General features: G+C 38.7%; 1 protein-coding gene across 1 annotated transcript; it reads right to left on the bottom strand.

Moving 5' to 3' along the window:
• Positions 1-235: 235 nt before the first annotated feature.
• Positions 236-9,645, bottom strand: LOC139139999 (dual oxidase maturation factor 1-like). The gene is made up of 9 exons (XM_070708980.1): positions 9,375-9,645; positions 7,834-7,891; positions 6,490-6,624; positions 5,940-6,032; positions 5,071-5,224; positions 4,126-4,337; positions 3,077-3,465; positions 2,357-2,577; positions 236-704 (listed from the first exon to the last, which is right to left on the bottom strand). Exons 1-9 carry the CDS (start codon positions 9,534-9,536, stop codon positions 665-667), a joined length of 1,464 nt encoding a protein of 487 aa, XP_070565081.1. The 5' UTR covers positions 9,537-9,645; the 3' UTR covers positions 236-664.
• Positions 9,646-16,561: the final 6,916 nt, after the last annotated feature.

Below are 16,561 nucleotides of genomic sequence, written 5' to 3'. Positions count from 1 at the left end.
ACAATTTCACTAAAACATAGAATGACTATTTAAAATATAAATACATGTAAAATGTAAAATATAATATATATATATATATATATATATATAATATATATATATATATATATATATATATATATATATATATATAATTTATGTCCATCTTTTGTTTTACCTTTGTCGTGCCGGGGGGGGGGGGTCACCCTGTTTTAGAAATTGGAATAGGGGGGTTCACCCTGTTTTCAAAATTTGGAATAGGGGGGTCAGCCACTTTTTGACGTCGGCAAAAAATATTCCACGCCCCCCCCCCCCCAGGCCGAAGAAACTGACCAGTCCCTTAGCTGGAGAGTGCATATACAGATGAATACAGTCAATAATCCATCGCTTGTATTCAGCAAGCCTGTATTCATGTGGATGCATGTGAATTCACGTATATTATTCTATAATACAGTCAACTCATTAGTGTGGATTTATCTGTATTATTGTGTTTTCATGCAGTGTTTGTTTCCGGGGTAAAATGAAAGACAAGGAAGAAAATATCCTCAGTAGACAAAATATTGCTGACATATTACACACAACAAACTTGTCTTGGGTTTTATCAACGAGGGTTTGGTTCAGATTTGCATAAGTCAAAAGATCGTGTGAACGATGGTGAACCGGTGATCCAGGCAACGGAGTCGCATCACATCATACCTTTGTTGTCCACGCCTCGATAGCGCCCTCTGTTGACATGGAAGAATAAAAGGGAAATTATTCAACGTTGTTTCACCAAAAACGCTCACATAAGCTTACACAGATTATATTGATTCATGTGAATTATGTTCCGAGAGTGATAAGGTACCCTGTAACATTCCAAACAAATCAAAAGTTCCTACAGTGTTTTCTTGTGGGTCGATATTTTGTGACGTAGAGATACCGGTGCCGATTTAAATGTATAGTCCAGGTGTTGTGCTTTCCAAATGTACGTGTAACCCCTCCCCCTGGGGGTACTCCCATAGCAAGGTGCATGGGTATGTGCCGCCCGAATGGGTCACCTTTTCACACCAAAAATATGTAAACTCTTTTCATCCAATTATGAATTAGAGTAAAGCACTCACTTCTGGAATACAGTGTGAATGTGGACGTTAAAGATTGGAGTTTGAATCAAATTTCGGAATTAATTCGTTTTTAGAACTCAAATTATGAATAGAGGGTCAGTAACAAAGGAAATGCCGCTATACTTCAGGAAAACCTTCACATGCAGTAGAATAACCTTAACTCCCCCCCCCCCTCATTTGTCAAGAAAATTCCCAACAATCGGTCACATCTTTAGAAAATTTGTGGTTAAATATTGTCAACTCGGGTGCCACACCCCATATGAAGATATTGCCAGTACCCAAGCCCCAGGTATAAAATGCAGAACTTAATTAATAAGAAAAAAGTAAACTGAGTAGCAGTTAGTTAAAAGTGACCCTCCCTACACCGGCCCAGAGATTAAAATGTGTTGGGGTTTGGTCCTCCCATTTGACAGCAAGAAATGCTAGTGAAGTTTGTTTGATTTTGAAGGATTGTACATATATCGTATAATCGGATGGTTATTCCGACTTGATAGTGGACTACACTGTGGAAACAATAATTTTGGATTAATTGGATTTTATAGACATCGCAGAAATGACGTCATCAATTCAAATGACATGCAAGAAATGGAAGAGTTGTGCTTTGGTTGAAAATTCCTGGTGTATGCGATGCCAGAGAACACCTTGACAATCTATAGATATTGGGTCATGTATCAAACAACCCGTTGTAACCAGCATTATAGCATCAAAGATGGATACTTCAGTTGTCTCCGTAATCAAGCGATTACTAAAAATCAGTTCTCAAGTAGGGCTAAATGTCGTCTGGATGACTGTTGAAGCTTTAAGTTGTCTGAGGTACTATCGAGAGGGCTCTGCTGTTCTGAAGTCACTGATTTATACGTGTGGATGCCCATGTCGCCATTCTGTCATTGCATAAAGCATGCCAGATGACTAGAAAGCTGTCAATTTTACTCAAACATGATTTGAACTAATTTGAGATAATTTGTTTCTATTAGTAATTTGTAATATTGCAACATTCAGCTCTACGGCAACCAACACTTTTGAGAAATTTGAAAAATATGAAGATCCGATTCTCCCAAATTAGTTCCAATCGTGTTCTCACTATTTGCCAACCTTGTGTAATGTAAAACCCCGGTATGAAGTTTTCTTTGTGGACTTAATTTATATATCCTGGTTAAACCCTGTCTTTTCATTTTGAGGTTGTAGTCAGGTAGTGCTTCATGAATTGTAATATGAATACTTGCTGTTGGTGTAAAATAACACTGCAGAGGAGGGTTTGCCCAGTGGATTTGCCTCACCTGTCCTTTTTAGGGATAGGAGGGGGTCGAGGGTTTCGAAGCGGAACGTTTGCGTAGAAATCCTGGTCATCTTGTTCGTTTTCTTCATCTTCTGGTACCGATGGTTGAAAGCGAACTCCCCGCCTTCCCGTGGAGGCCTTCGCAGGCTTGGAAGATTTGAGCGCTGATCTCGGTTTACGGACATTGCGATGGCCGGCTTTGGGTCGTAGAGCCGGTACGTACTGTCAAATGTGAGATGATAGAATTATAGTAAGACGCACATTGAGTGTGTCACATCTTTAAACGACTAATTATTTTGGAGCGTGTTCTGAGCTTCCTTACAAAAAGTCCATTTTTATTCTCAGGGCTAACTTAATCAACAGGCGACAAGTATTTCTATACGTATACTTCATGCATGTTCAAAAATATGAAATAAAAATTGAAGGCAAAGCTTTCCGTTCATCCTCAGTACAAACGGGTTATTTGTAACCGAACAGCTCACATAACGAGGACACTTACTATTATGGAGCTCTGTTATAAAGATCGTGAAGATCGTGTAGGAAAGCACAGCAGATTTAGATAATAAACCTTCTAGAATGAACAATATCGAAGATTGCTCGACAAATTCATCATGGTAATGTCGCCCCTCCCCCTCCCCCTACCCCGACGTTTTTGAAGTTCTCCAGAGGAATATATTTGGGACACATTAGGGCCTACTGTATCTAAACTATAGTTCCTCACCTCTACATCGCCATAAATATCGTCATCGTCAGGTCCCGGTGGCGGCAGCGTCGGAAGCGGTGGGGGCACCCTGTTTGGGGCACCCTTTGTGGCCTTCTTTGGTACACTTAACTCTATGTTTTCGTGACTCAGTCCTCGACCTCGGTGTGCTGGCACAGGTGGCGGCGCACCACGGTCAATGCCGAACCGGACTTTGCCTTCGTTTGAAGGTATGTTCTGTTCTGACGGTGAGGGGGGTTTACCTTCTTGCGGCTTCACCTGTCTGTACTCTTCGATAAAACACTCTTCATAGTTCTCGATGACGTCATGACCGAAGAATGTGGCGACCTCGGCTGGGAGGTAATAATCTAAAAGCAATATCAGTCCACCGAGCACGATGCATAGGAAGCCTATAGGATACAGAGACGGTAGAAAGTTTTTAAGGGATGCAGGCAAAGTCGTTTAATAGCAGAAAACAGCGAACGGTGCAACCTCGAAGTTTACACTGACGTTGCGGCAGTTCCACAGCTAACAACTTTCCCCGGTGATTTTAAGTGGTGGGAAAAGTTGGGGCATCGGAGAAAGTTGTGGACACATAAGTTCACGTTTCGGACTTGTGCTAAATAGGACAGTGCGTCGCAGTACGACAGACAGACATATCGTTCACACACTGATCATAAGTATGTGAACGATATGCAACAGCGACAACTACATGTAATATACGATTCCGATTTCGTACAAAGTTTATCCGAAAAATGGTAAGAATGGATATTAGTGGAGGCAAGACATGGTAGTATACAGCCGGTATGTGATCTATTTGTATCTGTCTATGATAGTTTCATAGCCGGCTATGGACCTACATTTACGAGGCAGAACAGCGCGGCAACGTTTCCAAATGGAAGGATTCTATCTCAAGTATTCGCGAGCATAAACTGCAACTTTTCCAACATACCTCTTCGAAAGCAAAATAAAATCAAGGAATGACAAAATATATTATTAAAAAGGTCAACGACATCGATTCCTCTTAAAGACAGGTAATTCGAAATTTGACTTCTCTATAATTGCCCTACCTGTAATCAAGGTCACCCAGAAACACCATCCGTATTGGAACTGTATAACGGCATCTTTGAACGGTATCGTCAGCTCCGGTCCCCAGCGAAGCGTCGCGAAAAGTAAATTGGCAAGCAACAACACGGTTCCATTGATGAAGAGGAAGTAGGCGCCGTATCTGACGATGATTCCAAAGAGCACAATTGTGAGAAGCCATAATGGAAAGGCAAACCTGGTTGAAAAGAAGCAAGCACAACAAGTGGAATCAAAACCAAAATGTCGTTTGTTTTTTGTCTCATACAATCCTGACAAGACACACAAGCACTTTATCGTGGGCGTGGACATTACAGTAAGTTAAAACACAATTTCCACCATTTGACGTGAACACGCAATTACCTGTAGTATAAGATGGCCTATTCGAAATGTGTCCACCTGTCTTCGATTAGAGATGCAGTACAGCAAAATTGAGAGTACTTCAATCTATTACCAAGCTCCAGGAAATTCCAGAAATATAGTGTCTTATTACTCGTTTAGATTATTTTTAACATCTCATCGCCCTTCCGTAAGGTTAACACAAGGTGTCAGTATCCGGTTGCCAACATTGGAGTATGTCTTGTACGGCCAAGAACTTGTCTTTTTTTATAATATCAGTCCAAGAAGTATAGTATCTTATTACACGTTGAGATTATTTTTAATATGACAAGGCCCTTCCGTAGTGTTAACACAATGATATTGTTGACTATTGAATTCTAGTCCGGACCAGAATTCACTTTACCTACACTATCTTTACACAACATCACGTATTTCTACAAGATAGGAGGGGAGGGACAAGAAACTAGTTTAGAATGAGGGGGAAAGATACTGAAAATTCGTTACAGCTAATGGATATAAGAAAAAGATCAAACAAAGTGCCTTTTTATATGTTAAAAGGAAAATTCTGGAAAATACAAGAAGTAACAGTATACCACAAGCACAGGTGGGTAAAAAATCCAGCAGTCCTGTAGGAGCGCCCCCAACGAATGTTTTCTCCGTCTAACACGAAATACTCGGCAATCCATATTATCGGGTAGGGTAATCCCTTCCACTGTGCCTCGCGGAATTCACGGCTTATCTCACCAGCTATATGGAAGAGAGAAAGACGTAAAAGTTTTGAATTTGAACGACTGAAGTCATGTGAACGCAACGATGACTAATGTAGGGATTTATTAGTGGTAACCATGGAGACGGGTATCAGTTATATTTCTGGAGAGATGTTTTTCTCCAAAGACTCACATGTTGAAAGCGAATTCTCACTTCCACCCTTAAACCACAGGTATGCTGTTTATTATCAAGTATACGTATATGCATGCAGTCGATGGTAAAGCAATCCATGGAGTGAAGATAAACTCGAACTGTTTGTAAATCTGGTGAGAATCGATCAATTCTTTGTCAAAATTGAATGGGTTGTAAGTTTTTCACGAAGCTACATTCAATAGACACATCGACAATTATCGACATGCTTGAGGACATCACTATCTTGTCCATGTTTTTCCCGTTGGTCTATACGCCCACATACACGATCTGTCTCCCTTCTGCAACTCTATAGTCACTGTATGATGGCCCTTTCTCTTCTGTCCTAGTCGCCTCTACGTGTTTCCAAAGTGAGCTGGTTGCAGTTGTAGATATGTTAAGATTCTGTCGAATCACAATTGCATAGTGTGAAAAACAGCTGAAAAATTATCCTAACAGTTTCTAAAGTTCCAACAACTTGTTCAGGATACGCTGTCTGAAGGATAATACTGACTATAAAAGAACAACAGGAAAATTTTTACTCATATTAAGAGAAAAATCTCACCAAAAGGGCCAAAACCGATGCGCCCCTGGTCCCAAACCCATGTAAATCGCTCGTTGTAATCTATTTGTTCGCCAACTTGATTGACAGGTTCACCTGTATGACAAATCGATAATTAAATGCTGAAAGTTGTGATAAGAATCAGTATTACGAATGTGAAATAAAGCAGTCCAGAGAATCTGTAATGTCTAGTGACGTAACAGAAACCATGATCAGTTTAAATGCTGTGGTCTTGTAGCCTAGCAATTATATTGAAAAAGTACTTTACCAAAGTAGTCATCTTAAACTATACAGATAATAAAGCTAGTTCAATTCAGAGTATTCGTAAATTAGCAAGGATAGAGATTGATGCACAAAGGTATGGCTTGCCTAGTTTTCACTGCTCAACTTAGCCCTTCCTGTCGACATGTCGACTTGTTCTGGAGACATTCTAGTATGCTAAATAGAGTCACAGATAAATGCTAAAAACTCATAGACAGTTGTATCCATGGCAGAAGATTGTTAATTTAAATGAAAAAAAGATCAACGAAAAACACTCAAATCCGTGACTCACCTTTGAGAGTAACATTAACGCTACGAAGTCCAATCTTGACGCCTATTGAAGCCTTAATCTCCTTTGAAATAAATGCTTTGTATTGGGTTTTGGTTTTGATTTCCGCTGTCTCCCAGTCTTGACCAAAATTTGCAACTGTTTTTTTGATGAGGAAAACAAAGTGTTTGTGTATAAAAGCAGTCTTTTTCAACGCAAATCGTATCTTGCTGTCAGCTGAATCACTATGAGATCTACACTAAACTTCACGTTTACTTCGATTTCACAATCAGTCCTATGACTTATCCCAGGCCCATATCATGCATATAGTTCTCTTATGGTTTAGGCTCATTGCGCTCGCGGTGTCCATGTCTGAGCCGAACCTTTTCTGCGTTTGAAAGGTAATTGTAATTTTCAAAACATCATTCCGTGAACGGAGCGATGTTTTGCATATTACAATAAAATCGAAATTTTATCCTAACCAACATTGTTTTGAGGGAGAGTCACTGCCCGAATAAACACCCTTGGCTAGCGAAGTTGATTGAAAACACTTGAAATGAACTATGATCGGTATCAAAATTAGGATTAATGCATTCTATGAGAAGGGGATGAGTCAATCTATTGTGAGATGCAGTGACAGTGATAGTCGTAAAACACAAGATGCGGCTTACTCTATCATTGTGCGGAAAGCTATCTGTAAAATTAATATCAATAAATTAATTTCTGGAGTGATTTTGACAAGCGGACAGGCAGAGTTGAGAGAAATAAAGCGAACATTTTTGAAAGAGGAAATGTCGCGCCACAAAATATGCTAGTGTTACAATATTAATCGTTTAATTAATCTTAAATAAATGTGACATAGAAGGATAAGAAATATGTTTTCATCATATCAAGATCCCATTTTATCATTCTTAACATGTGTAAGGCATGGCATTTCCCGATATTAGACAGCCATCCTGACCGTTAGATGAGTTTTATCCATAAATCACGTATGACGCAAGATGAACATTACTGACACACGATCTTTTTAACGTTTTGCCAGTGAACATCTAAAATAAACCAATTCCGGGATATCCTGGTGATGTAGGTCAATACGAAATCGATATTACACGGACTCAAGATACTTTCCTCTCGACCAGAAATTTCACAGTGATACATATCTCCGTTGCCACGCTTGGCAAGGTGTTTCCTTGGAAAAGATATTTTTTGTAAAACGAGAAGAGGAAACTCCCTGATTCCAAAGTGACAGAACTTTAAGTTGAACACCTTCCGCAAGTCATGAATTATGATATCTGTTTTGACGTACTTGGTCGTGATATTCTAAATTTGTTAAAAAGACTAATAGGACTATAAGAATATTTGACTCACGTAAGATTGCTGCTCCGATGTACAGGCTTATTCCGATTCGAATCACATAGGAAATTCTCTGTAGAAAATACATAAACACTCGTTAGCGCATCTCTCTCCGTCTCTCTGTCTCTGCCTGTCTGTCTGTCTGTCTGTCTGTCTGTCTGTCTGTCTGTCTGTCTGTCTGTCTGTCTGTATGTATGTATGTATGTATGTGTGTAATATGTCTGTCTGTCTGTCTGTCTGTCTGTCTGTATGTATATGTGAATGTACGTATACACACATATATCTATAATATGTATTGATATATACATATGTATATATGTATATATGTATATATATATATATATATATATATATATATATATATATATATATATATATATATATATATATATATTGTACTTGAAGAGAGCTCCTCGACTTAACAATTATTTGCATTATTCACAATATGACTATAAGGACATATAAGTTTTAAAATCCAAATGTTGAACGAACTGAATAACTTTCGCTTTTCTTTGACTTGTGTGATGGCGATGTGTCCTAACATGACGCGGCGTAACACCTGAATTCCTGAATTGAGCAGCAAAGCGGAGAACAAGGAGAGTCAAGTGTGTGAGTGGAATGCAGCTGTACGTGCCTTGTTTCATGCAGATATTGTATAGAATGGGGGACTCGACTCCGAATGGCAAAAGTTCAGTGACATAGAAAGTCTCTTTTAAGGAATGATTCATTCGACGTGTGTACAACGGTTTTAATGTTTTTGGGCGTTTCTTTTTACTTGGCGGGACTTCCGTGTTCATGACCTCACTGTGACCCAAACATATGATTCCAGCGGTAACAATGTCGCTTGAAACTTAAAACAGTGCTTCAAACTATGGACACCATAGGTGCTTACACTTTAACTTTCCCAATGGCTTCGCTAGATCACGGTTGTAGAGTAACCGTGGCTAGGGACTTCATATCTCGAAAATAAGCTAGTAATTCCTACAGTGCTGCTATGTATTCGCCTGAATAATTTTTGTACCTTTCGGCTTTGAAAAAAGTAAGTAGAATCGATAAGAATGCATGCGTGAAGTGTCAATCACAGTTACTATTATATATAGAAGCCGGAGCGACGCCGTTTCGTGAGCTAGTACATGCAAATCCACTAAGAACGGACAAATTCGCCGCTTTGAAAGGCCCTCATATAATATTTTACAGCAACCCTACAGGCATGGGGACGTCACCAACTACCTCCTCGGTGTCTTGACATCACAGTAACCCTTTCTTTGTTAGACATAAAAAGGGCTTCAATTGTGAGATGAGTAATCAACGACGTGCGCTGCGAACACTCGGTGTCAAGAACCTCACCCAGGCCGCATAGTATTTTTGAACCAGAATGTCTACGGCAACCGAAAATTGAAAGTTACTTGTAAAACGAAAAGACAATAGAATTCAGGAAACTAAGTAAATATTAAAAGTTCGAGAACTTGCATTATGATAATATAGGGCCTAAATCAGCGGGCAAGGGCGTTTTAAATGCAATTTGACCCGATGACATTGGTCTGGGTAAGACTTACCTCACGATTGCGCATTCCCGGTATGATAACAATAAACGAAAGTGCGAGGATAAAAATTGCACAGCAAATGCCCGCCAAGACAACGTCCACTGTCACCGCAGTTTTGTTTTCTGGATAGTAAGCGGGTAATCCATACTGACGAAACGCTTGATACGGTGCCATTTTATCCCTGTCGTCTGGTGAGCGTTCGCAAGAGTTCTTGGCTGAGGTATGGGATCGCTGGCCTTGCTTTCTTTGAGGTCGCGCTTAATACAGTGACGTATTCACAACGCTATGACACAAAAGGTACAAAGTCGTTGTGTGTGGTGATCCCCCAGTTGATCAAGTACCTTCAATGTATGACCTCAAAAACACTTAAGGTGGCTGTAAAAACCCTTGCAAAACCAGGCCAACGAACAAACTAAAAAAATAAACAAAACAAACAAGCAAAACATTCATTTTACTCATGTTGTACGTTGGTGTTCACGTTGAAGCGCAGGGCTAGCGAAAATGTCCATCCCGTTGGGGTCGGTTGGGGCATTTTCGCTGGCCCCTGTTTTCATAGTTCGATCGAGTATAGGTACCTCATTAGCATATCTGAAAGATTTGATGTTTTTTTCAGTAGTTTTGTCCTCTTCTTGATATACAATTATATATATATATATATATACATATATATATATATATATATATATATATATATATATATATATATATATATATATATATATATATATATATATATATATATATATATTGATTCAAGGTAAATACTGCAGTATATATAATATGAGTTACCTTACACAGATTACCAAGTTGAAAAACTATTTTTTTCAGCAGAGCCTTTCCTGAGTGCCTTTGTAATGCAGCAAATACAAAGTGACGTTTTAGCAGCGATATAGAACTGCGTCAAAATGCTTTAGATGTGGGTTTATCAGCAATCACAATTTTTTTTGCTTGGCGCTGAACACGGTATAGTGAATCGTTGATATACAGCGTGTTACTGCAGACTGTACATGTCGGCTATAATGTTTTGGGAATAGAAGCTGTTATGTAGGTCATTTACCCCACACTCATCATGACCTGAGTTCAATTAGTCTAGAACATTCTCAAGGTCACTGCCCTTGATGACCTAACAACCTTGAATTCAATTAGTCATGTTTGGAATGTTCTGGAAAGTTGATTAGTTGTGTAAGAGAGATAATTTTAGAACAGTAATTAGCATGTCAATAAAAGTTCTAGATTGTTCTTATATGCCTTTATAAAAGGGACGTGCACAGCTTCCAGTCAGACTTTTGGGATCGTGTCTCTTGTGTGTTACTAAACTCCAGCAGTAGTCATTCTCAAGACTTTTCAAGACCTTCACTGCCAACGCTGGATTTATACTGTGGACTTTGTGCAGCTTCAAGCCTGCAAGCCAAAGGACTGTTCATTCATCCAACTGACTGTTACAACTCTGAGACTGGAGCTTTGCCGTCCCAGCTGAGATAAGTAATCTGTACACTTTTAAAGCTTGTACTCTATCCCTGACTTAGTTTTATTTTTGTAATAAATTTTGTTTAAACGTTAACTGCTGAGTTCACCCTTTTGTTCGTTTTCTCTGCACGTAACAAAATTGGGGGCTCGTCCGGGAGACGAATATTTTGAGCCGTTTGACAACAATTGCCTACCTTTTCAAAACTACTGTATACTGTGAACTCAGCAAAATTCAATCATGGCGGAATTCAAGCCAGACGAATTTATGGATGACCTTGATCAGGACACATTTAATTCCCTCAGAAAAGACAACCTCATAGCACTGGCCAATTTCCTTAAAGTAGATGTCAAAAGATCTATGCGCAAGCGAGAAATACAATTCAAGATTGCAAAACATTTAGTTAATTCTGGCCATTTTGAGGAGTCTGCCTTAAAAGATTATGAGCCTGAGTCTTCCTTCGAACTCAAAAAATTGGAATTAGAAATACAGGCAGATTTCGAGCTAAAAAAATTGGCATTAGAAAAAGAAAAAGAATTACAAATGAAAGAAAAAGAATTACAAATGGAAAAGGAGAGACAGGCATTAGAAAAAGAAAAAATACAAATGCAGTTAGAAATGGAAGAAAGACAGAAAGAGAGGGAATTGGAAATGAAAGAAAAAGAATTGCAAATGGAAGAAAGACAAAGGGATAAAGAAAGAGAGGAAAAAGAAAAGGAAAGAGAATTAGCAGAACACCGACTGCAGTTAGAAATAAAACGTTTAGAGCTTGGACAGTCAGGAAAATTCTTCCCTTCAGACAAGTTTGACATCACTAAGCATTTCAGGTTAGTTCCCCCTTTCCAAGAAAAGGATGTTGATAAATATTTCCTTCATTTTGAGAAAATTGCTCAGAGTCTGAACTGGCCTAAGGAGTCCTGGTCTATGCTTTTGCAGAGTGCTTTGGTGGTAAAGCCAGAGAAATTTATATTCAGTTGTCAGTAGAGCAGGCTTCAAATTATGATTCTGTGAAGGAATTAATTCTCAAGGGTTATGAGTTGGTGCCTGAAGCTTACCGTCAGAAATTTAGGGATTGTGAGAAGGTGAAGGATCAAACTTATGTTGAATTTGCTCGAACAAAAGAACAACTGTTTGATCGTTGGTGTTCTTCGGAAAAGGTCAGTCAGAATTATGACAAATTACGACAACTTGTTTTGATTGAGGAATTTAAAAGGTGCATCCGGAGTGACATCAAGACGTTTATCAATGAACAAAAGGCAGATACATTGGAGGTTGCTGCACGTTTGGCCGATGATTATTCATTGACCCACAAATCTTCATTTCTCAGCAAACCATCCCAGTCCTTTTCATACAGAAACAATGCAGGTAAATTTAACTCCTCCTTTTCATCCAAGAATTTCTCAAAGGAGAGTAGGAAATCAAATGACAACAGTTCACAGAGTTCAAGTAACACTCCCACATCATCAGATCCCAAGTCTCAATCTCCTTCTGACAAACAGTTTGGTACACTTTCTTGTAATTATTGTAAGAAAGACGGCCATTTAATGTCAGAGTGTTTCAAATTGAAAAGAAAACGTGAAGGTCAAAGTGGTCAAAGTGGATCTAAGCCAACCGGCTTTATTTCTTCATCAACTCAATTAGAGTCTAATAATGTGTGCAACACATTTTCTGAGGTTAAACCCTCTCATCCCCAATTAATGAGGTCAAGGTCAATTCTTCTCAAGATAGCATTATGGGTATTTTCGAGCCATTTATTCATAATGGTTTTATATCACTTTCTAGTGATTTCTCTTCCGCTACCCCTGTCAAAATTTTAAGAGATACCGGGGCTTCCCAGTCTCTTTTGTTGGCAGATACCCTGCCGTTTTCTGAAAAGTCATTTTCAGGTTCTAAAGTTCTTATTAAGGGGGTAGATTGTAATGACTACATTCCTGTTCCTCTCCATAATGTCTATTTGTCTTCGGACTTTGTTTCTGGACCTGTGGCTTTAGGTATTAGGCCTTTTTTGCCTTTTGAAGGGATTCACCTTCTTCTTGGAAACGACCTTGCTGGGGACAAGGTCATTACTAATCCACTTGTGACTGATAATCCTAGTTTAGATCAAGATCCAGAGCCAATTGAACAAGAGATACCCAATTTATTTCCTTCATGTGCCATTACTCGAGCCATGAAAACTTCCGAGAATCAAATACTCTCAAAAATAATGTCACAGATGTTGACTTAAATGACACCTTTCTCAGTCAGGTGTTTGACACGGATCATTCCGTTATCCCTCGTGGATTTGAAACTTCCAGTAAACATTCTGCTGACCAAAGTCAGACATTTTCTAGATCAAATCTCATTGCAGAACAACACAAAGACCCAGATATTTTGTCTTTGTTTGACAGGGTAGATGATGAAGGTAAAACTTCAGATAGCTCTGTTTCCTATTATACAAAATCTGGTATTCTCATGCGTAAATGGAGACCTCCAGATGTTTTGGTTGATGACGATTGGGCTATAAAACATCAATTGTGATTCCAAAGCCCTATCGTGCTGAAATATTGCGCCTGGCCCATGAAACGCCCTGGGCTGGTCACTTAGGAGTCAGGAAAACTATCACAAAATTCTCAGTCACTTTTATTGGCCTAATCTCAGGCAGGACGTAGCACATTTCTGTAAAACTTGTCACACATGTCAAATGGTAGGAAAGCCGAATCAGACCATTCCAAAGGCCCCTTTACAGCCAATTCCTGCATTTCAAGAACCATTTAGTAGGATTCTAATAGACTGTGTTGGGCCCCTACCAAAAACAAGATCAGGAAATGAGTACATGTTGACAATTATGTGTACATCAACTCGGTTCCCAGAAGCCATACCACTGAGAAATATAAAGACAAAGACTATAGTGAAAGCTTTAGTCAAATTTTTCACTTTATTTGGCCTCCCTAAATGTGTCCAGTCCGATCAAGGCTCCAACTTTATGTCTGGAATTTTTCAACAAGTAATGGATCAGCTAGGCATTAAACAGTATAGGTCATCCGCCTATCATCCAGAAAGTCAGGGTGCTCTTGAGCGATTTCATCAAACTTTGAAAAACATGATTAGGACCTACTGTTTTGACACAGAGAAGCAGTGGGATGAAGGAATTCATTTTCTGCTCTTTGCTGTTAGAGAGTCAATTCAAGAGTCTCTTGGTTTTAGCCCATTTGAGCTTGTATTTGGACATACAGTCCGTGGCCCACTTAAGCTCGTTAAAGAGAAATTCCTATCAGACGATGATGATTGTCTGAATATTTTGCAATATGTGTCAGATTTTCGTACGAAACTCTCTAAAGCATGTGAATTAGCCAGAGAAAATCTTGAGTCATCTCAGCAGTCAATGAAAACCAATATGATAAAAGCACCTCAAAACGGAAGTTTGAACCAGGTCAAAAGTTCTTGTTCTACTTCCGATTCCTGGCAAACCACTCCATGCTCGTTACTTTGGGCCATACCAAATTGATAAGAAATTGAGTGATTTAAATTACATCATAATAACACCTGACAGGCGAAAACAAAAACAGCTATGTCACATAAATATGCTTAAGCCATATTTGGATAGGGATAATCCTACTATAACTCAGCCTGTCAGTGCAGTCAGTTCAAGCCATTATGAAGATAGTGATACTGAAACTGACTTGAGTGAAAATACTCTAAACTCAAAGCTGGGCTCGGTCAAGCTTCAGAACTCAGAAATCCTGGAGAAGCTGGAGTCTACAAAGTTGGCACACCTCCAGCCAGAACAACAACAACAGGTGAAAGAACTGCTCCATGAATATAAACACCTGTTCCAAGATGTTCCAACGAGGACAAACGTCATCTATCACGACGTTGATGTTGGGGACAGTAAGCCTGTAAAACAACATCATACAGACTGAATCCAACAAAAGCGAAATATCTCCAGGAAGAAGTCAAATACCTGCTGGACAATGACTTTATCGAACTCAGTAAAAATAACCGGACTTTGCCGTGCATACTTTATGCCAAATTCAGTGCCATTTCAAGTTTTCCAACAACAAATTGCAAGAAGATAGTCATGGGACATCCTGTTTGCTACTTTTCACACAAATTTAACAAATCCCAGAGAAACATACTCTACAATTGAAAAAGAGTGTTTATCTTTGATATTAGCTTTACAGCATTTTGAAGTTTATGTTACTTCTTCAAATCAGCCAATAGTGGTTTATATTGATCACAACCCTCTTGTTTTTCTGCAGAAATTTAAAGGCAAAAATCAGAGATTGCTAAGATGGAGTTTAATGTTACAGGAGTTTAATCTTGACATTAGACATATCAAAGGCAGAGACAATTTAATTGCAGACTGTCTCTCTCGTATTTAGAGTTTATTGTTGTTCACTTTCAAGAAATTTTATTGTTGTTCACTTTCAAGAAATTTACTTTAGAGTAAAACAAAATTTGAGTACTTAAATCCTTTTCAAGATTACATTTGTAAAAGAAAGATTTTTCTTTGAAAAATTTTCTTTTTTTTGAAGAGGGGTGTGTTATGTAGGTCATTTACCCCACACTCATCATGACCTGAGTTCAATTAGTCTAGAACATTCTCAAGGTCACTGCCCTTGATGACCTAACAACCTTGAATTCAATTAGTCATGTTTGGAATGTTCTGGAAAGTTGATTAGTTGTGTAAGAGAGATAATTTTAGAACAGTAATTAGCATGTCAATAAAAGTTCTAGATTGTTCTTATATGCCTTTATAAAAGGGACGTGCACAGCTTCCAGTCAGACTTTTGGGATCGTGTCTCTTGTGTGTTACTAAACTCCAGCAGTAGTCATTCTCAAGACTTTTCAAGACCTTCACTGCCAACGCTGGATTTATACTGTGGACTTTGTGCAGTTTCAAGCCTGCAAGCCAAAGGACTGTTCATTCATCCAACTGACTGTTACAACTCTGAGACTGGAGCTTTGCCGTCCCAGCTGAGATAAGTAATCTGTACACTTTTAAAGCTTGTACTCTATCCCTGACTTAGTTTTATTTTTGTAATAAATTTTGTTTAAACGTTAACTGCTGAGTTCACCCTTTTGTTCGTTTTCTCTGCACGTAACAAAGCGGAACACAGAAAACCCCTTCTGGCAACACATTCTCATCTAGCAGTTTTCTATTATTGTTCACAGACTGACCGGAAACCATTCTATTTTACTTTTAGGTATAATTTTAGAGTTACACTATTTTCTGACGCTACAAGAAAGTAGTTGTAAACAGTCTGAGGATCATATTTTTGATACCAACAGTTGCTGTACTTTCTTTAAGTAGTGTATTTATTTTCAATTTTTTTATTCCCTGGTATGAGTCGTTCGGCCACGGCGATTTCAAATATTGACACTTTTGTTTCCGAAAAACGAATGCATTACTTTAGTTTCCCATATACGATTTTTCCTGTGTAATTGATCACAAAGTAACCCCTTTTCCCCTCGAGGTGACATGAAAATGCTGCCCCTTCTTAATTTTATCAGTTTCTCTTTGAATTCCCCTTATGTTTGGACTTTATGCAAGTTTCTCTTGTAATTGTTTTAGAGGGAATGATGATGAGGGTGGTATGCAATACCCAGCGTTTCCCGCCCTTAACTCTGCAACCGAGATGATGACACATTATCTCATATTATATAAAACATAAAGAATGACATAACATCAAAGTATAACAGAGGATGAACTGTACGTACTACGAAGTGGCACGATCATTGTACTTGCGCAGAT

The sequence above is a fragment of the Ptychodera flava genome, chromosome 9 (genome assembly GCF_041260155.1).
Source record: "Ptychodera flava strain L36383 chromosome 9, AS_Pfla_20210202, whole genome shotgun sequence".
Taxonomy (NCBI): domain Eukaryota; kingdom Metazoa; phylum Hemichordata; class Enteropneusta; family Ptychoderidae; genus Ptychodera; species Ptychodera flava.
Note: the sequence above shows the minus strand (reverse complement) of the source record. Positions and strands in the feature narration are given on the sequence as shown.

Coding starts and splice junctions, on each gene's coding strand:
- LOC139139999 (XM_070708980.1), bottom strand. CDS start 9,536: ATGGCACCGTATCAAGCGTTTCGTCAGTATGGATTACCCGCTTACTAT. Junction 6,625..7,833: donor CATCGGAGCAGCAATCTTAC/GTGAGTCAAATA, acceptor TCAAAAAAACAG/TTGCAAATTTTGGTCAAGAC. Junction 2,578..3,076: donor ATATTTATGGCGATGTAGAG/GTGAGGAACTAT, acceptor CACATTTGACAG/TACGTACCGGCTCTACGACC.